The 21,832-nt window shown below is 38.8% G+C and overlaps 1 protein-coding gene across 2 annotated transcripts in view; it reads right to left on the reverse strand.

Annotated features, from left to right (window-relative positions):
* The window catches only part of PCCA (propionyl-CoA carboxylase subunit alpha), a 299,843-nt gene that overhangs the window by 124,666 nt on the left and 153,345 nt on the right, over positions 1 to 21,832 (reverse strand). For both annotated transcript variants that reach the window (XM_087757694.1, XM_087757695.1), the window contains exons 17-18: positions 20,850 to 20,960; positions 11,929 to 12,031 (exon numbers count right to left, since the gene is read on the reverse strand). In XM_087757694.1, coding sequence (XP_087613820.1) covers positions 11,929 to 12,031; positions 20,850 to 20,960 — 214 coding nt within the window. The remainder of the gene's footprint in view (positions 1 to 11,928; positions 12,032 to 20,849; positions 20,961 to 21,832) is intronic.

The following is a 21,832-nucleotide window of genomic DNA, read 5'->3' on the forward strand; positions in this document are numbered from 1 at the left end:
TGCCCACTGGTATCTCCTGAAAATTTACACGGAAAACTACCAGTAATCAGTAAAGAAACAAACAGCAAGGGAAAAGCCAAAGTATTTTCAAAATACACCTTCAGAAGTAGCATATGGCAGCTGAGAGAGGATACCTTAGGAAGATGTTCAGAAACGGTTCTCACAACTTTGCCTTCAACCCCAACCCTTCCTTTGTGCTCTCCCGCTCCGAATCCACACATGATGACAGTCATGTTCCCTCTAAGCCTAAAGTCTCCTCACCCACATCCAACATAATTTCTCGAAAATGCAAATTACTGCAGCCCCTTCTGGGCCCTCCTGTGTGAGACAAGCTGGCCCCATCTCTGAAGAGCTGTGTTCCACCCTTTAAGGGCTGCGAACGCATCGATTTCTCACAGCAGTTCAACTTTTTTTGAACTGTGAAACAGCAAAACGCTATCAGCTCTCACTACCTCTTGCTCCTGGGAAGACACATATGAATGACTGAAAGCTGAGGAAGTTGAAGAGTTGTGGAATGGTGCTGCAATGCCTGATGTAAGGAGACTGAAGCTTAAATGGCCATAGGGCTACCAGGATTTTGGAAATCACCGCAACAGAAATTCACTCAGAAGGGTTCACTTAAAATAGGTGTTAAGACTTAGGAAAAGGAAGCCTGTAGTAGAGGCAGACATGCAGTGTCCGAGATCAAAGAGTAGAAAAATCACAGCTAATAGAGGAATAAGGTAGACTTAATGTTAGTAAACATCTTAAAATTGTGATTTTCCTGAGGATATGAGTAACAAGAAAAAAGGATCTGCGGGGGGGGGGCGGGGGGCGCGGGCAGGGAGGAATGTCGGATTTAGAAGAGAAGTGCTTTCACTAGTTCAAGGAAACAGAGAAAAGCTGTTGGTTTATGGTATCTCCCTTGTCTAAGGACACTAAGGGCTGGGTGCAGCCAGATGAAGACCTGCTTTAAAATTCAGTGTCTGGTACGAAAATGGGCGGCAGGGCCTGGAGAAAATCATTACTGTGCGACTAAGGTGTATCAGATCACCACCCATGGCAGAGAGAGGAGCCTCAGAAACACGCACCATAACGCTGAGGTAAAGACAGAAGCTAAAAGCCTAGGAAGGATAAAATTTAACAAATACCCCGGACTTTTTGAGGTGCTTTTTAAATCTGGAATTCAATAGGCAAATAGATTATTTGTATCATTGCACTACTAACTGCAACAAGACTAATTTTTACTAAGCACCACAGAGAGACAGCATAAAGACCTATAATCTTCTCCTTTCTAAGTCAATGGGTAAACATCCCCGGTTTCAAAAGAACCAGGTCCTGCGCCGTTCTTTCCTGCCCAGTCTTTCTCACACTACGGACTTTGAAGATGCATGTTAAAGGGAAGCCACAGCCAAAACAAACGCCAAGCACCACATCTAATTACACAGAGAAGTAGACCACTAAAGAATGGTCTGTGAAAGATATTAAAGAATCATCCATAACCACAAAAGGAAAAGTCATCTGAGCAGTCTCAACACAGATCCAGGGAAAAATATCCAGGGCTTTGAATACTTAATGTGATCCAACGAAAATCAGGATATTTTTTGTTTAAGGCACCACCTATCTCAAGTATCCCATCTGAAACATGATGACATATCCATATAGTTTTTCTTTTAAAATTCACAACACCACCAGTTATGAAGACAAAAATATACAGCATCTAAGGTGGAACAGAAAGGGCTACCTCAAATGCAGGTAGCAGATCACTGATTTAGATGTGTGCAAGTCTCAGGCATAAGATTCAACTCCAAGATAGTGAATAGAGGCACAATAAGCAATGTTACTTCTGAAAATACTTCTCCCATGAGAATTGGACAAATCCACGTTATCGCAGAGCAACAAATTGGCCTATGGTCTTACGTATAAAGAAATGAAAAATGTTCTTTTTTTCTATTATCACTTGGCAATGCACATACCAGGAAACGTCTTACCAAGAAAGTGAAGAAAGAGCTCTCCAAGACTTCTGAAAGAAAGGCAGGGCTCATTTTTCTCGTTAAAATGTTTCTTCCATATTTTCACTTAAACGCACACACTAAAACTATGCAGAAGTGACCTGCCTCTCTAAAAGTTGAAAAGAAAGAAGCCTTAGCTCAATCTTATATGTTTACACTTTTAATCTTACTCTTAAACAAGACTGAATTGAGCATAACCGCACTGAAGGTCAGCTTCTATACTCGCATATCAAATTTCAAGCCAACAGCTCTTTTATTTAAAATATGTTAGATAAAAAGGTAATATGCTCTCTGTAAGAGTTCCCTCGAGGTTAGAAGAACCAATAAGTTAACTGTTACCATATGTTTGGCTCCTTTTGGCAAAATTCAGTAACAAAACACTGCCAAACCTCTTTTGGCAGGTAATAATATTTGGTAGCTTATAGTATAACTTGGGAAAAAAGGAAACTGGACAGAATGCTTGGAAATTAATAGAAGAAACTGCATTTCTACCCTTGTATAGTTAGCTATATGCCAGTGAAAGAAAAATTCTAACAAAGTCAACTCTATGGGTCTGATCTATAATAAGCAGCTGTCTCCTCAAAAAGAGCTGTATCAAATGCAAACCCAAACACTCCAGCTAGTACAGTAATACAAATATTCTGCATCTGTTTTTTTTAAACAGTGCTAGATATGTATGATCTATTTCACAAACGAGAAGCTTTGTAAAATTAGTATTCCAAAGTGTTAAAATGCATATTATTAGTGCTTTCATTATAGTGGGTTTATTTCATTATAAATGAGCAAAGTCTGGGCTTATTTGCAATGTTGTGTTCTTAAGTTTCACTTATGTTAAAATTAAACATTTTTTTCCCCCCCACATCTTTTATACCTACATAATTGAGAATAGAACATGACAGATAAAAAGCCTTTAACTCTACACCTCTAATTATAATTATAGGCATGAGATAGGAAATTCTGGGTATTTTAAGGACATCTATTACAGACTTTCTTTAAATTCCAGCTAAATAGGTAGGGGCAAACCTAGATGGCCCTATTCCTTTACCAAGACAAGCAGGACTTGCTCTGCAAGGTCACAGTTATATGAAATCAATGCTTTTTCAGATATGAAAATGTCCATTTTGTTCTATTTTTGTAATCATCTATGATAACATACTCTAAATTCATTATTATTCTCATTTCTAATAAAATGAATATAGCCTGTTGTTCGTGCCATGATGGTTTGCACGTACAGGAAAAACAGACACTTAAAAATTCCATAGTTCTTGAATAAATTGCATCATCCCATTAAATTCTAATTTTTATGTATATAAATCACTTGCTATTCAGCTTACAGTTCCACACATACATCTGGCAAGCAGTTTGAAGCAGGTTGACAGGTATAGGCCAGACATTTCACTTCTTAAAGTCATGTTATTGCATGGTTAATCCTATATTTGCATTAATTTGATTACAAGCACTTACAGATAAAAGTAATCCTAAAGTGTAGGTCTAAAGATTATTATCTGGGAGGTTTTTCCAGAAGAAAAATATTTTTGCTATTCTATGGATGCTTGCCTCATTCAGCCACTTGGGATTTTATTAATAATCTTTTCATTACTGTATTCATCTTCTGATTTCTTATTTTTTATTTTAAGTAAGGCAATTTCTGTGAAGACTTGACACTGAAATCAGAGACTTCATTACCCTGCAAAATATATCCCCAGTTCAAAGTATTTAAGAGGGTTAAACAAAATGCAAACATTTAATGCAACATTAAGCATGTGAAATAAAAACTTGATTGCCTAAAGAAAGCATGCTATGCTGTTACCCTGGTGACAGGTTAAAAAAAGGATTGTGAGCTGAATGGCTATATGATATGAAATTAAAATGTTTCACATTGAACAATCCAAAATGAATTGGGAAAGGTTAGAGCAGAGGAGAGAGAAATCAATTCTCCAATGGCAATGGTGAATGGAAGTGAAGTCTGAATAGGATTTGCCAGTGGGGTGCAACAGCTGCCAAATATCCTGCAGCCAAAGAATTACAATAATACTGATGAAGTGTGCAAGAGCTTTTGGAATCATTGCAGGGAACAGAGAAATACTCCTACAATAATGAGGCCATTCTGTGTCCCATCCCACTTTCGCAGTTGAATCAAAGGAAAGAAACGGTTGAAAATTGTAATACTCAATAACAAAGGTATAAATGAATTATCTATCCCTTCAATCAATATCTTATATTTAACTACAGCCTTTGTGAACCATGAATAAAGCAAGCATGCTAAAGAATGGACAAATCAAGGCACATACATGTAAAAGTATGCAGACAATATTGAATGAGATACTTTTTCTTCCCATATATTTTGTTGACAACATTTCTACAGCAACAGCATCCAGAATAAGCTATACACTACACAAACAAACAGCAGGACACAACCAGTGCCTCAAGGAACTTCACAAGGTAAGATCCTGATGTTCGTGCTTCTCTTTTTTTATGTTAATGACCCTAGGAAAGAAATATCAGTAAAACTTCTCACGTGAATGCAGTCACACATGCATTTACTGAGAGTCCCCCAAAGTCAAGAAAAAAAAAAAAAAAAAAACTTTGCCCTTCCATAAAACCCTCCAACACAACTTCATTTCTGCCCTTCGAAACTCCAAATAAAATATACAGATGGAGAGGAAAAACTACGCTAAAAATAGCTATAAAATGACCAGGGAGCACGTGCAGATTAGCACGCACCTTGTTAGTTCTACGGTTTCATGCATACACTTTTTACACACAGACAAATGTTAAAGAACAAGTTTAGGAGGTGTAAACCCGCATGAGAGGAAAGAATTGTTGGGCTTATAAAAGGGATCAGAGTAAAGGAAAGAGAGAGGGGTCTTGTGGTAAAGAGAGGATCTTGCAGAAGAACAGGTCATTAGCAAAGCATGGATGAGAAAAGGGCCAGATTCACAACTAAAAAAGGGACAGGAATTCATCAGCACAACAGAAAAAACATTCACATGTGTATACTATGTAAATTCAGGTTTCAACATTAAGTGAACAGTAGCCACAGAAGCTATAAAGCTCCTACAGCAGCTGCTATTTTCCTAGCAGACATGGTGAAAATAAAACATAAACACAGGGACTTAGCCAGGTCCATTTACTTTAGTGAACGGCTTTCCCACCAGCAATCGCCTCAGCAAGATGCATGCCACTGCTCTGGGGATCTTCCCAAGAGATGCTCAGCAAGGTTCAAACTTCTCATAATGATTATCCTCATAATGATTTCATAATGGTTATCAACTCTAAAGACTGAGCAGACATGGATTCCTGAGTGCCCAGGACACTACAAACGACAGAGATGTTTCCCTACAAATGACATACAGATGACGGGCTATGAAAATTTCCTATAACAGACCATTCCTTTTCTGGAATATATGTTCATGAATCATATGAAATGATGGCTCTGCTTTCAAACGACTATATGTGTTATCAATTCTGAGTCCATTAATTAAATCCAATCAAAGAAAAAAATGATACATACATTCTGTAGAAACAGTCATAACTGCTACCTTAAAATGTCCCATTTCAACTTTTATACTTTACATAAAAGTTCATTTCCACTGGCCAAAGATACCTGTTTCATATATTTGCATCTACTAGTTTGTCTCTAGCACACAATCTTCTTTCTGTAATAAGCAACTGAACAATGTAGAAGGGTAAATACCAGATTTTAAAGACAGCTAGAGTATTATATAGGGCAGCTGGTTTAGCATTGATTAAGCAAGATTAAAAAAAAATTAAGTAATTATTTATGAGAGGTCAAAAGTATAACATTAAGTAACACCTAAAGAGACAAGAGAAGGTTGTCGCAATCAGAAGAGCCCATTATAAACAAGGATATCACACGAAAAAAGGGAGAACAGTCTTAATACCTTGCTAGTCTACATGGAAAGAAAAAAAAAAACCACACAGTGGAATAATGGTCTGAAGCTGCAGTAGTTACATAAACAGATCGAGGACTTTCAAAGGCATAACAGTAAATCATGAAAAGAATGCTTGACTTGTTGACCAGGGCACCAGAACAGTCAGGATAAGACAGTGTTATTTTCATGAGCTAAGGATGACTGCATAACTCCAAAGCGAGGGAATGAAGAAAGCCACAAGTGGGCTGGACTTAGTCATCCTTACCAAATGAAAACAAAGTGGTTTATCTTTATGTCACACTAGAGAGTATTTGTAGGGTAATGCAAAGTATAAATATTTAGCTGTACTTGCAATAACTGTTCATGTTATTACTGCGGTTCAGGGTGGGGGGGACGTACGATAAAAATCACATCATGCAATTGATACAATTCAGCGGTGCCTGTGACTGTGCTGCAAGTAAGAACTCTCCCTCTCTCCAAGCGGCCAGTTTAGATGACTCCAGTAAATTTTCCTGACATCATCTTCCTTCTTCTTAAAATTAATGTAACATAAATAACCTTATTTTGTGCTGCTGCTGCAGCAGTGCAGGAGCACCAGAAAGCTCCCCGATTGGGCAGCTGACCATCCTTCCATATGGGGAAGCCCGAGGCTGGCAAAGAGCTGGCTCCCTCCCAGACTCCAGCAGGGTAATAGGTGTAGGCTGTGTGAAAGCAAGCATGCCTGAGAGGTGCTCTCTCTTGCTGTCCTAATCATGCAATGGCAAGGCAAAGCAAAGCAGGCATCCGAACCATCATTACCAAGGGTACCTGAGGATTTACATCAATATATCTGTACCAAATCAACCTAGACACAAACCTACAACAACTCATTAAATAAAAAGTTAAAGATATCCACTTCTGTTCTTGCAGTTCACCAGTCGTGGTATGCCCACTGCACTGAACCCCTGGATTTTCAGAATTTTAAAACATAAAAATTCAGCCCAGCTATTTCAGAACTTGACAAAAACTTGCTTGTATTTTACCAGTAATTTCTCACTATGCACTTACACTTCCTGTAAAAGTATTATTTTATACTTAGAAAGCATCATCCGTTCAGTCTCAAAATACTTTATGCATGTTGATAAATATTTACAAAACCTCAATAATGTAGTAAAGTATTAAGGCCATTTTGGTTTTTTGTAAACTGAGGCCCAATCCAACTGACTTCTGTAAGGTCCCACAAGAACAGTTTGGAGTTTAACTCAAGACTCCCCAAATCCAGTCTTCTATATTAAAAACACACGAGCAAGAAAAACCTTAGGTTTTTTGCTAGCAATATAAAACAGTGTGTTACCATCTTTTTGCATACAGTATCAGGTAATATGGGCATGCAGCCTCACTGTTTTTTTCCAAGTCGTAAATGATGAAAGGGTAAAACCCATAGAAAAATTAGGAAAATACACTTAGCAGCCAACACAAGCAACACATAGGAAGTGCTGTAGGCAATTGAGTTTAGAAGTATAAACATCACATTAGTAGACCCATGAGATAGCACGATGTAGCCACACCTGGAGAGTCACTCTCCTGTTCCCCTCCCAGCCCACTAATGAAAACAAGTCTGAAGCCAAAATGTGAAGATTCAACAGTACAACATCATTTTTGGTCTCAAAGGCTAACTACATCAAACAGACGTAAAATAAGCTGGATTGACTTCAGCCAAAATATGTTTCCACTTGAAACAAGATCGAGGTCTGTCTAGAAGACCTTGGAATTTTACTAGATGCTGTAAATCTGTTCAGCAGCTGTGGGTGGCACCAGTTTCACAATAAACTGGACTATGGAATAAGTAGGAAAAGTCGTAGGTAAAATAACTGAAAGCTGAACAATGAAACAATCATCAATCATTCATGGCTCTTTCCTGTAGGAAACATGTGCCCCTATTATCTGGATATCACGGTGAAATATTCACATTAGTATCTGGCTCACAAAATACCAAGAATTTTCATTAGCTAATTATCTTTTAAAAAAAAAAACACACACCCCCACAACAACCTTTTTCCCAAGAAAACTGGTTAAATAACAACCAGTTAAATTTAAAAAACAGAAAATGCTCTAAATATTAGATTTCATAACAAAAGTCAATGTCCATATTCCTGTGATTCTGAGCATGCACAGGTCTCCAGCAGCTGTTCTAGCTAAAGGTGGACAAATTAATCTTAGGAGACTGTTGGTGCGGCCAGGGGCACATAGCAATGCAGACAGTGGAAACACACCGGTGGGTGCTCCACCCAAATCATAATACAGTTTATATCTACCACAGGAAAGTCAAACAAGCCTTCAGCTTATGGTCTGTATTAACCTCAATGCCACACGAACTACTGCAACGAAGAATCCCACTACAGGGATCATGCCTAATTGAAACTAGCTGAAGAAAGTTGAGTGTTTGATCCTAATGAGGCAATAGCTCCCTGATCATCAGAGTGCATTCCAACAAGAACCTTACAGCTGGTGATTCAGTCACCCGGTGGATTGCAAAATACATATTTTCCAGTCAGAACGCCCCTCATGAGGCTGCTACTAGTCTGATCTGTGGCACAGAGCTAAGGCCCACCTCTGCATCCCTTTTACGAGCCATCCTCTGCTCATCTCTTCCTCCTTGCTATACATTCCCACCCTTCTAGCTCTTGCAGAATAATTTCATGTCATGAGTACTTAACCTGGTTCTGTCAGAATGATCTAAAGTATTACTGTTTCTAGGCTAATATGGGTCATTTTAGCAGAACCAAAGTAGAAAGCAACCACACACAAAATCACGCCTGCATATCTGGAGGAGGGAAAAGGCAGAGACCAAGGGAGAAGCAGGTTGGGACAACAATTCCTTAATCTGGCTTAGCTCTATTTCATCTGATCACAGTCTCACCGCTAGTGAAAGGTGGAGCTTCTGTGAAGACTTCCAAGCACAGTTCTTTCTGTCTGGCTAGAATAACAATCCTGAGCTTGAGCTGAATAAATCATGGGGAAAAAAAGGGAACTCAAAGTACCCCTGCAGTTGTGAAAAGAATGCATATTATACATATGGCTCCCAAAAGGGAAAAGAAAACAAACCAAAACCAAAGATAAGCATATAACTCAAGTTCAGCAAAAAAATTGTCTATTTGGCAGCTGTGACAAGTTTAGAAGAAATAATGCATGATTTCAAAATACTACTTTTCAGCGCAATTCCTCACAGAAAAATTCCTTAATTGCTTTCAGTGCATGCGAAAAAAAAAAAATGCTGTCAACATAAATAGTGCCAGAGAGCTGAAATTTTGAAGATGATTATCAACATGGTGATGTAGTTTTCCAAACCATTAGGAGAATGTTATGGATCAACTCTGGAACGTGCAGTCTGTCTAACCCGCTTACATCCTCCAACATGGATTTAAATTGCACACAGACTCCAAATGCCCAATTCTGCCACAGTGAACCGCATCCAAGATTACAACTGGCCTTTTTGACTTGGTGCCAGTAGCACAGGTTCTTACTCTGCACTTTCTATTTACTAATTTTTTTTCAAACAGATTACAGTCATACCAATAAAGATGTACTTTCTATGGCCACAACCCTGCTCCCTAAGAAGTACCCATGACATGAAACACCTTCAAAAACAAGTCAGATGCAGTTTGGGTAAGTTAAGGAGATGCTGTGAGGGATCCTTGATGGGACTGCAGTAACTTGTATACTCCAGAGTCCTCAGTCCCCTCTAGAGGGAGTCCACTAGCTGCTCTAAGGAGTGGAGAACACTGTCCAGGACACTGCACAGTCCTTTGACCTCATTCTGCGTTTGTTTCTTTGACTTTTCCTCTGAAGGAGCTGCATGATTTTGGGGAAGGGGTATCATTATCAGGTTTGGATTTCTTCTGAAGTTACATACCAATAAGCCTTTTGCATTAACCTCGTCCTCATCTGGCCTCAAACAGGCAGCTTTACTGTCACTAAGACAAGTAGATTTAACAATACATGTGGACTGAAACATGACCTATTCACCAAGAACCACACTCAGACACCACTTTGAGAAAATTTCAAGGCTCAGCTTCTGATGGATTCATTACAGAGCTGCATATGTCAAAACAGACAGAAAAGATCATCCTTTGAATGCAGAGCTGAACATAAGTACACTCTATCATGGCAAGAGAAAGTGATCTTCCCCGTACTGAAAAGACTTGTTAGCTCCACCATTTAAAATCTGAAAAATCAGACCTTAATCTAGTCTTGCCAAGCACAAACTTCATGTGGTCTCACTCTGCTGCCTTCTCTGCTCATGCTGGAATGGAGGGAGATAGGTTAGAAGGATTCAATTTTTTTTTATTTTTTTTTTTTCCAAAGCAGGAGTGTATTTGTTTCCTTAATGCAGCACAAAAAGAGATGAATGGCCATGCCTGACTGCTCAATGCAATACTTTGTTTACATATTTGACATCTCGGTTAAAATAGTCATATGTGTCTTTTTTTAAGATACACAGATATCTAGTACTGAAAGAAAATACTTGCAAAAGAGAAAACATTAAAAGATACTTCAACAACTGGACTCCTTTTCTTGTTAGCAAGTAAGAACATTTTACAGGGCAGAGGAAAAAAAAAATCTCAAATCAGAGCAGGGAATGCAACAGCAGTTTGAGAATCACTATTTAAATCAACAGTTCCTACCCTTACACTATGTACAAAGTAATCCATTACTTCGCTATAGCGGTACCAGACTACTTAACTTCCTATGCTGGCCAATAAAAACTACAATCAAGGCTCCTCCTCATTTTTCCTCATTCATCTTTTATTTAGGGAACACTGGCCTTAGAGTGTCTGTTCTTCTCCTTATGCCATTTGCTATGGAGGATATAACTTGTGGAAGGAAATAAAAAGGTGCTTTACTTTCCCCTATAGGTGCAAAAGGCAAGCAATGACCTAGCCCTACATATGCTATATATTACAAAGCCATCATGCTTCCTCTAAGTGTGTCTTTTTTTTCTTTTTTCTTTTTTTTCCTGTTTTTTTTTTTTTTTAACACCAGATGGTACTATTTATCTTTGTGGGTACAAATAAAAATAAAGACTTCTTGAAACCACATTTGATTTATTCCTGACCACTGTAAAATCAGTAATAGAATACACTGTCAAACCACTGGCATGGAATGTGAATAATGTCTGTCCTGCATTCTGACTTCCCTCTCACACAAACACACACAGACGCAACTACATTAAAGAATGTGAAGGGACAAGAAAGAGTCATGCTGAAGTTAGGATTCACTGTATGCAGCCATTGCAAACACCAACTACCCAAGTAAGCTCACAAATTCAACTGTTCTAATAGAAGGTCTCAAGGCATTGACAATGATGGGCCAGAGGACAACAAAAGCTAGAAACATCCTAGAGGAAAAAAAACCCATACTGTTCCAAAAAGCCAAAGAAGTGAATCAGTATTTTGAGACAAGGTACTGCAGTGGCTAGCCAATTAACAGTACTACCTAGGTTACTAGCAGCTCCTATCCAAAAGAATGAGGGAGTAGGGGAACAAAAGCACCAAAAAGGATACTTAAAAAGCAAGGCGCTGACTCTTCCAGCAATTACCAGTCAGAAAGTGTTTTCAGAATTAGACTCTAAACTATTAAGGTTCTTCATCAAGGTAGCAAATTACTCATGAATCCACAATATTTTAAAGCTCTGTAGCTGAATATTCATATTATCCCAAAGTGCTTAGATCGCTTCAAATGGGCACATGGGAAATTTGTGATGCTCAATTTGTGGTTAGTTACTAATGCAGCAACATTTTGCATTAATGAAACTCCTGATGTGCATTAATTACTGTACTGGCTTGTAACACGTTTTTGTGCCTATTAGTTTGCTAATACATAGAATAAAAATAATCACATATGACTTGTGTAAGTAGGGAAATGTAAGCCGCAGCTGATTTGAATTTAGAAAAAACAGACTATATTAAGAAACCATGCAGTTTCTCACCAGTGTCTCATGCATGAGAAGATGCCATTAACAAAACGCATCAGCACATCTGAGTTCCTAGAAATGAACTTACCTTGGAGTCCCTAGAAATCGCTGTGATCTCAGTTGTTCAGCCACGTACAAAGACGCTGCTGTTGCCAGTAGTTCTCTTCTTTCAGGATCTGTCAACTTGTGTCCTAGTTTTCAAAAAGCAGTTAAAAAAAAATTAGATACCAGCATAGACATGAAAAGTAACAACTACCAGTGAAGACACTGTTCAGTCCTTATACACGAAACCTACATTTTTTTTCCCCTAAATTAAGATGAGGCTCAGCATAGCAGACGCTCTGAGTTTCAGAGTTTAAATTGCATGTTTGCATACAGATCAGCCCTACTGCTAACACTGGTATCTCTGTTAAAAACAATTTGACAACTGAAAGAAAAAAACTGAACGATGCTGCAGCATCTTGTTTTCGTTACTGAAATGTCACTGGTTGACATATTGTGCCTCATGCTGGTAAGGAATCCATCTGTACATTAGAACTTACTCAAAATATACAGCATTCTTTCTCAGTACTTTACCTTGCAAAGGCTACAGAACTTCCTGGCAAAAGGGATAGCACAACAATATAAACCCCAGAAATAAATGTGGATCTAACTATTTGTCAGCCCTGGGTCAGTTAGTGCCATTTGTGTAATCATTAGTTTGTGATAATGGAGTCAAAGTCATGTTTGGCACTTCATAAGCAGAAAATGGCTCAAAGTAGCCTACAATCTGAAGGCAGACAAGCTAATAAAGGTTAGGACAAAAAGGTGGAAACCAGGGTGATTGGAAGCAGGTTTTCTCCAACTTGGTCTTGTTCCAGAAAGCGCTGTTAATTAGAAATTCAATTGTCCATTCAGCAGGCTAAAAGAGAGAGCACAGTGACAGAACTTTGCCTGTCAGAACCTTTAAGTCAGCAACTGCACAACACAGATTTGGTATGAGAAGCTGGCAAATAGGTGGCCAAGACTGATGTCACCAGAGAAGCAGAACAGTCAAAACTGATGTGAGAGGGAGCAAAAGGACAAGTAAAGTAGTCGGTCCATAAGGCAGTGGCAGGAAGTTAAAAGTTGACATAGAAGAAGACAAGACGTGCAAAGATGAATTGTCATGGAGAAAGTGGCAAACTTTATCCTCAGGAGAGAGATTTCGCAAAAATGAAAACAAGGGTGTTTCAAAAGCCAGAGGAGAGGAACAGGCAATAAATGAAGTTAAAAAAAAAAAAAAGGTAAGACAAAGATTTAGCTGAATACAGTTACAACAGAGCTCTCAAAAAGTGCTTTATGCAGCTGTCGTCTACCTCAGCAGACCTTCATGTGTACGTATCACAGCAAATGCCATCGTCCATGGCAAGCACGGATTCCCATGAAGGGATGGGGAAAGGGTGGGGAAGGGGTTCAGACGGCTGTATCTCCCTGAGCCACTCTGCCCAGTGGGGCACATTTGCTCCCAGTCCTGCAGCAGAGGAACAGTTCCCTTCTACACCCCGACTCTCCCATCGCCTCAGCACTACTGCATCTAACCTTAACTCCCATTTTCTGGTACTGGTCACTAGCAAGTGACAATTTCTATAAGTAGCACAACATAAGACTAACATGATGCTCAGGAAAACCCAGAATGGAGACCTCTGAAAACAACTGGAGCAGACTTTATAGTAACAAGTGCACAATTTCAAAACAGGATGTCTTCTGCACAGGACCCATCCTTCCCCTGGCACATGAAATACAGATAGGTAAAGAGGCTGCTTAGAGTCCACCTCAGCAATGCAACCATGCCACGGTGATGGAATCATACTCATTACAGTTCCAGCTAACAGTACAAAGGAGCTGTCATAGGCCAAAAAATGTAAATTTAAAAATAACAAAAGCCAGCAAATCTGCATCAATTTATTTTTAATTTAGTCCATATTAACATATTCTGGCTAAAGATTACTGCAACTTCCTTTGCTCAGTGTTTATTATTTTTTATCTGCCTTGAAATGGAAACTGTCTTTACTTTAAGAAACATATGCAGAAATACAAATGTTGAAAGGTTGAGGAACTGGCTTAGAAGCAAACTTGATCTTCCTTTTGCCAGTTACTAGAAAAACGGATTGCAAAGCAAGTCAAAAAACACTGAACTTTTGTACTATTTGTGTATATATACAAACACTTATATATGTATATATAAACCTTATATAATTATACAATGCAGCATCATCAACTATCTGGCTTTGAAACATGCCAATTTTCCAGTTGTTTACACACAGTGAAGCAGCTCTGAGATCATTTTTCCAAAATGCTGTACCTAAAATTGGTAGTTTGTTTACATGTCTCGGCTAAAGATACATCAGGAAATCCATCCCAAAACCTTCGCTTTGCCATCGCCCTGCCTAACACCCATGACAAGTCCATGTGACCAAAACTGCACGCTCCCACCTGCTCCAACACACACTGGCACTATCAACTCATATAAAGAAACAAGGTAAAACTAGAAAGATCCCAATTTTAAGGTTTTATTGCATGACCTTCATCTTGGATGAAATCAATAACTGCTTTTACACTTGCTGTGCTGCAAAAACTATTTTCTCCCTGTATCTTCAATAAAAATCAAACGCCAAACACTGAACAAAGGTCAATAATTTGAAACAGGTTAACAACCGATCAGGAGTTACATTCACCTCTTCATTATCACAAACATGAAAAAGATGTTTGTCCACTTTCTCTGTTTGTCACTATTTGCATTAGTTGCAGCACAAACGTGGCAAGCAGAAAACCAGTCGCAACCGTAGCATCCAACGTGGGCAATTTGCATTTATTTTCCTAAGTCTCAGAGATAATATAAACTGTTAACAAGAACATACCAAAATTAGGTTTTGGTCTTTGGCAATAAAGATGCAAACCTACCACAGAATGTCCTTAGCATAACTTTGGAGGCATACCTCAGAAGCTTGATTAAAGGCTGCTTCCCAAGGATGGCAATTTACCTTTATTACACAAGACAGAGTGCCGTAGTTCTCTGAACTCCAGCCCCATTTCCCTTGCTCTTGCTCCGCTGCTATGCTCAGCAGAATTTTAAGCAGTTCTAAAGTTAAACTTTCAATTACTTTACTATATGTAGAAATACACAAACGCACCAGATAGCGATACCTTTGTTTCCCTTCAAGTCTTATTTTACCTTACAAGCTACCCCTCGGGATTTCAATTGGATGTCTTGAGGTATAAGTTAATATTCACCATCAATAAAAACACAACACCACAGCCTTTCATGTTCACCTTGCAGAAGATCGATGTGAAAAGTAACAAAGCTACCTCTGAGGCATTTGTCCAAGCGCTGCCTTGACAGGGAGTGAAACCAGTAAGTAGCAAAGGTTCCCCAGCTTCCAACATGGGAAGTTCTGTCACTGCTCTTTCCTACCCTCGTAACTGCAGACTCCTGGGCTACACGGAGACTTCATCTCCACCATAAAATGTAAATCAGCTCCCAAATCTCTCTGCTCAACCTGGGATATATTTCTGCATTCTCACTATCCTCACTGAATTATGTTAGGTGAACATAAAACAGGATTAATGGCTATAAAATTAAGTTGCAACTGAAGGAGTGGAAGCACTGTTCTTCATATTTTTTTTAAAACTAGACCGCACGCATCTAGATGCACCAGAACCCTGGTCAGAAGGAAGACAAGGAAAAAGTATTTCTCTCTCATTTCCCTGATGTTATGATTGCTTAAATCAATATTATCCCAGCATCCCCCAAGCTGAGTCAAAAAGGTTCATGCAATTACTTTACATAACCAACTTCAAATTAAATTACATAAAAGGTAATTTTTCCCATAACAGTCTTATTTGCATTTTGTCCTAGAAATGTGTTTCCAACTATCAGTCGGGGGGGGGGGGGGGGGGGGGAACGGGGGGACGGGACAGGGACAACACGGGACAAAACAAACAAGCCCTGGTTATGTGCCTGGGTCTGTTACTTAATACGTCAGAAGTGACTGTTTTCTGATGGGGAAGAATAAAAATTAAAAGCAAAATGGGTAAGATAGAAAGTACAATGCATAATTCAGATCCATACCAATGTAGGCAATGTTTATATCATTCCAAAGTTCTATTTTGGCTTGAGTTTTTCCCCAATGGATTCCGAAGCTGACCATTACAGATGCCATGTATACCAAGTAGGCTGAGGAAGAAAACTAAGTTGCATGTTATTAGAAGTTTTAATTTCTTCTGAAGTCCAGCAGAGCTTTGCTCCACCCAGATGGTCATGGTAAAAGACAGACAACATTGTCCGCGTATGCGATCTCAAACCATTGAGAATAGAGAAGGTGTCCGTCAGAGAGCTCACGATCACTTATAAGATGGACGCTATAGCATACAGAAAGGAAACCTCTACCATTTGGAATTATAAAGGGATTAGTGACAGACCAAGAAACATTTCTCGGTTTCACCTGTCAGAAAGAAGAAAGTCAAGTAAGCTATCTGTGAAGTCCATTTTTATAATCCAGTAGCTTCATAAAATGAAGCAAAGATTAGATTCCAGTGTGGAGAAGACGAATGGAATTAACAGCAACCATCCTCTCCCTTCCAACAGTAACACAGCCAGGGGAAGCTGCATTCCCCCCTCCAACTAATAACAAAAGTCTCCAGACTTAAAAGTCACAGCCACAAGTCCCAATTCACCTAAAAGGCACTTTCATTCACAACAGAATCATGGAATGACTGAGGTTGAAGGGACCTTGGGAGGTCTTCAGTTTATTAGTGTGCCCCTCTGCCCCACTGAGCGATCTCAACATCAAATTCAGACCAGGTTGCTCAGAGGTTTGTGCAGTCAGGTCTTGAAAATCTCCAATTTCTGTGTACCTCATTGAAGAGCCTGGCTCTGTCTTCTTGGGAACCCCCTCACAGGTATGAGAAGGCTGCCATTAGGTCCACCCTAAGCTTTCTTGTTTCCAGGCTAAACAAGCCCAGTTTCCCCAGCCTCTCCTCACATTCCAACCCCACCACAACCCTGGGGGCTCTTTGCTGGACTTACTGAAGTTTATTGACATCTTCCTTACATGCGTGAGGGGGTTAAAACTGGACACAGTATTCCAGGGGTGGTTTAATAAGTGTTGAGCAAAGTGGAGGAATCAGTCCCTTCAACCCATACAATTATAACAAAACACAATGTATCTAAAAGAATGATCCAATGGATAGGGTACTAACCTAAGGATCCTTGAGTTTAATTTGTTCTTTGCCAAGGACTCCTCTTAGATCTTTGTGAAAGTAGAGATACTTTCTGTGCCTATAAAATATGGATAATACATAGTATATTCCTTTCTCACCAGACAGGTTAGGAAGTAGAGAGGCATCCCAGGCTGCTTGGAAGCAGTAGAAAGACAGCTCGTCTGACAATACTCTAATAGCATGGGCCACTCCTGCACGCTTGGCAAACTTCTTTATCCTGTGAGCAAACTGCTTGAAGGCCACTCTTAAGACAGATGTATTTCTGTCATCTGACCTAATCAGTGTTGCTGCACCCACCCTCAGATCCGCACTCCTCCCAACACATGCATGTGTACTCAGGGCAATAACCCACTCCGGCTAACCCACTGCTAGCCACCATTCTACCCATCCATCCCTCCTATAGATAACAAAAAGGGTATGACAGCAGCTGTTTTCCCATACTAGTCATACCCTGAGCAAGGCTAGTTTCAACACAGCAATATTTTAAAATAACTTGCAATAAACAAACTGGTTTTGTTAATGAATGCTTATTTAAAGAAGGGAAGAAAAAGAGTTAAACCCTAATCATGAAAATTACTAAACATTCCCATTCTACATGTAATTTGAAGTGGGCATCACAGGTTAATGGAAAAGCTGCCAAGATATTTCTAATAATTAATTTTTTCTTAACTTACAGTAAAAGCCTTCTAATAAAGGCTTTATAATGACAGCCTTGAAAATGAGACTGGAAAACAAAGCATCTCTTATTTTACTCTTAAGGAAGACTAAAGTTAATATTTATATTTGACGAAAAATACACATAAGAAATGGGCCAGCACTTCTTGCAGTCACCAGAACGAACACAGCTGATATTCATTACTTACCATCAATGTAGACCAACAGTAGCAATTGTGTAGTTTACAAAAGAAACACACTGGATTGTGCTCAAGCATTAATACAGCACACATCTTCATTGAAATTTTGTTATTTCTTATGTTTTCCAAATTTAAGACACTTCTGGTATTGATTGCTACTGTTAACAACAGAACGTGTTTCTAGGTAGTTCCAAATCCACTTTGGCTACACATTGCTCTAATTTTTCAGATTATCCCATTACTATTTTTTTTACGGCTACACATCTTTTATAACCAATATTAAGATAGATGAAGCTACTTAACTTTCAAATCGTCCTAGCAAAGTTTACCCTGGGTATTTATATAAAAAAGTTAGTTGAAGTGAGTAGAGGACTTACATTGCATAAGTTAATTTGCCTTTGTTTCTCTTTCTACCCATCATCTGCCACTACCCTTGCTTGCCTTCAACAGTTCCCATTAGTCTTTGCATTTTCAGAAATACTTTTCAATAGGTACTTAAAAAAAAAAAAACTATCCTCTAATTCAGCTCACCGATTTTTTTTTAAGCCAGAAGGGTCTGATCCAGAGCAAACTACATCATTAAAAGGGCTCTCAATTACTTCAGTGAGCTTTAAATCAGTACTCATGACTTGAAATACAAATGCTTTGTAATAATGATATCTGCATTTTTTTTTATCATTAAGGCAGCTAGTGCATCCTTGTATTTGATACATGGAAGAAGAGCGAAACTTCTCATACAGCAGGAAAGAAGTCTAGTCATTTCATGTGTGCCATTCATTAGTTTCTATCATGAACTGTCACAATATCTCTACTTGTGTCTTCTGGTGTCTAGAGCAAAAGCTTAGCTTTAGACTCTGTTAACACACTATTACCATCTACCTCAGACTGCAACACTAATCAGCCATTTCCATCAGTGTGTATGTGCACACAAATACATGCACATACAGTTCAAGTCAGATGACCTCAAAACAAATTTCTTGTCATCCTGCAATTTGTAGACCAACAAGTAATTAACTGATTATATACAGGTTAATATTGCAATATGAAAATATTAAAACAAGAATAAAAGAACAAAAGAACAAAAGACAAGGATGCCTTTCTATAGTCAAAAGTACAGAGCAAGGGGTCTCCTCCTGGGTCAGGAAAACCTGTCCCAGCTTCTTACAAGTAACCAAGGGCCCCAACAGACACATTATCACAAATAAGGGTAGAATGGTTTATGTTTTTATTATTCTCAGTTGTGTGTGAGGTGAGGCTGCCTTTTCACAACATGGTATAAACCTAACATCTTGAATCCTCACCTTTCTCCTCCATTCCCTTCTCCCTGTTCCTAGCCTGCCACTCACTTTGCACATCTGCTGAAGTTCACCAGATTCCTTCACGAGCTACATCAACCCAAGAACTCTCAAAAAACTACCCCAACAAAAGCAGCAACAATTAAAAAAATGCAGTTTTATGGTGGTTTAGGGAACTGAATCCACTGAGGAAAAGGACTGAAAAGTCCCAAAACCAAAGAGACAGGACGTGGAATTCTGTATTGAAGTGTCAGGGAAGGAAGACAGACTAGTTAATCAGCAGCACTGAACCTTCAGAGCAGATCAGAGTACCCTCAAGAAAGCCAGCTGAGTTACCTGAAGATTAGTTAAGTACATCTTAGCAAAGAAGACAAATGAACATTTGAGCTTCAACCATCACAAGCTTACTGCCACCCAAGGTGACGAACTCCTGTTGCTTTGGTCACAGTCAGGAGCCAATAACAAGCTGGATGCATTAATTCCATGTGTAGGACTCTCGCAAAGAGTCCCCAGTTACATCATTATATAAAGTAGTTCTGTGGATGAATATTCTCTGCACCAAACTCATACACTGAGTCATGAGTTAAGAAAAATCTGTTCTGCCCCTTAATGAGACTAAAATTTGGCAAGGTGCCAGTCATGACTGCCAGGTGACCGCCAATCTGGCAGTGTTGTCTCCAAAGTGCGATGAGGATTCTGCCACATTGGATTAATGATGAATGGGGAAGAAAGGAATCTCCATGGGATTCATAAAGGACCTGTGAATGATGAGTTATAAACATTATCTTTTTTTTTTTTTTTTTTTTTTTAAATAAGGAAAAGGTTCTGCCTGATGAATGCCAGCTGAGGTGCGAGGCCTGTATAGAAGGACTGAGCCTCTGACCACACAGGTCAAGAAAGCATCTACAGGAGATTGGCTGAGAGAGAAGACAACCTTTTAAAATTTCCTTGCAATTTCCTTCCTATTTGTTTACTTACATTTCTCTACCAACTGTTGTTACACATTTTTGCAGCTGAGCTGTTTGGGATGTTGTAAAGAAACATTTGCATTTGTGTTTATGTTAACCTAGTGTATGAGTTAATAATTTCAAGGTGATGCCCATCACTGTGCATAATGAGTATTAAGACCAGGTTACTGAAATACTCCTTAAAATGCCAGATCCTCCAGACAACGCTACAGTGAATACAAAAGGTGCCAAAAGGCGATTCTAAAGATGCTGCACAAACTCACTGGAAAAGCAATAGTGTTGAGTAAAGAGAAATCTTATCTTCAGTTAACAGTAGAAGCACTGTCTGTAATGAAACACAATAGCATGGTAGAGTTGAATTGGTGTTTATTTTACATATTTCATATCACCTACAACTTGGTTTTCTTGATTTGGATGTACTTCATTTACTATTTTGTCACTACAAGTATGTATTTTGCCTTCTTGAAAGTGAAGAAAGTGTTTCAATTATATTACGCATTATTTTAAAACTCTAGTTGCATGTATGTACAGACACATTTGAGAAAAAAAGTAAAGACTGATTGGGGAGTATGGCTGTTTATAAATAAAGGAATAATAATCAGAAACAACACCTCTCAAGAAAAAAAAGAAACATTCCCAAATGGAACAAACCTTTAAAGCCATCAGGATAAACTTCAGGAAGGAATTTAGTGCTGATGTCTCCTTGAACAAAGCGTGGATGGATGATCACTTCTCGCAGTAAAGAAATATTGTGAGCTACACCTGAAAACAAAAAAAAAAATCAATACAAAATCAGGTGCACATATTAATCACAAATTACAGTAGGAAAGAACCTGTAAAAATATGAGCTCTTATCTTTGTAGAATAAATACTTGTTCACAACTTAGAGACCATGGAACTGATGTAATCACTGCAGATAGACCAGTTTCATTCCACTCCTGCCTCAAGATACCCTCCTTAAACACTCAGTTTAATTAAGAAGTAAACTTTCAAAATTTTCACCTCACCAAGCCTAATTCAAACACCTAGTTAAGTCAATGACAGCAAGCACAACGAAGAGACTTCTTGTTCAGTCCTAGCAGATGTAGGCAAGACCAGAACCATCTCCTTGAAATGACAGACGAGTCATGACCATATCAGCCCAATTCCAGTAAACCCTGGTCCACCTTGTCATCCTGCCACCTCATATACGCACACTCCCGTGGAAGAAATGCGCCATGTTACACTCCAATCACAGTAATGAAAGACAGTAAAAAGTTCTATCACTTATATATGCTTTTATAACACTTTTCTCATTTGTAAGTCATAAGACCCCTGTGGAACCTACAAAACAAAGAAATACATACCTTTATCTAACCCTGCCTAGTCAATTCTTTTATCAAATGCCCTGTTCCCCCTTTAGCACCATTCCATGACCCTGCTAGGCATAGAGACACACACCCCCAAAATTTCTTTAATTTAAAAATTACTTATCATAGAGCCCTTATAGCCACGTTTGTCCTTTAATCTCTTTGATTATACACTTTTTTCTTTTTTCTGAATTTCTTCATCTCCTTTCATTCCACTTCTCAGCCTGTCTCCTCTTTCTTTTTTTTCATATTTTCCTTTCCCTTCTTTTCCCCTGCTTTTTGTGC

Source organism: Nipponia nippon, unplaced genomic scaffold (genome assembly GCF_047370975.1).
Source record: "Nipponia nippon isolate SJK-2023a ecotype South Korea unplaced genomic scaffold, ASM4737097v1 scaffold_2, whole genome shotgun sequence".
NCBI lineage: Eukaryota > Metazoa > Chordata > Aves > Pelecaniformes > Threskiornithidae > Nipponia > Nipponia nippon.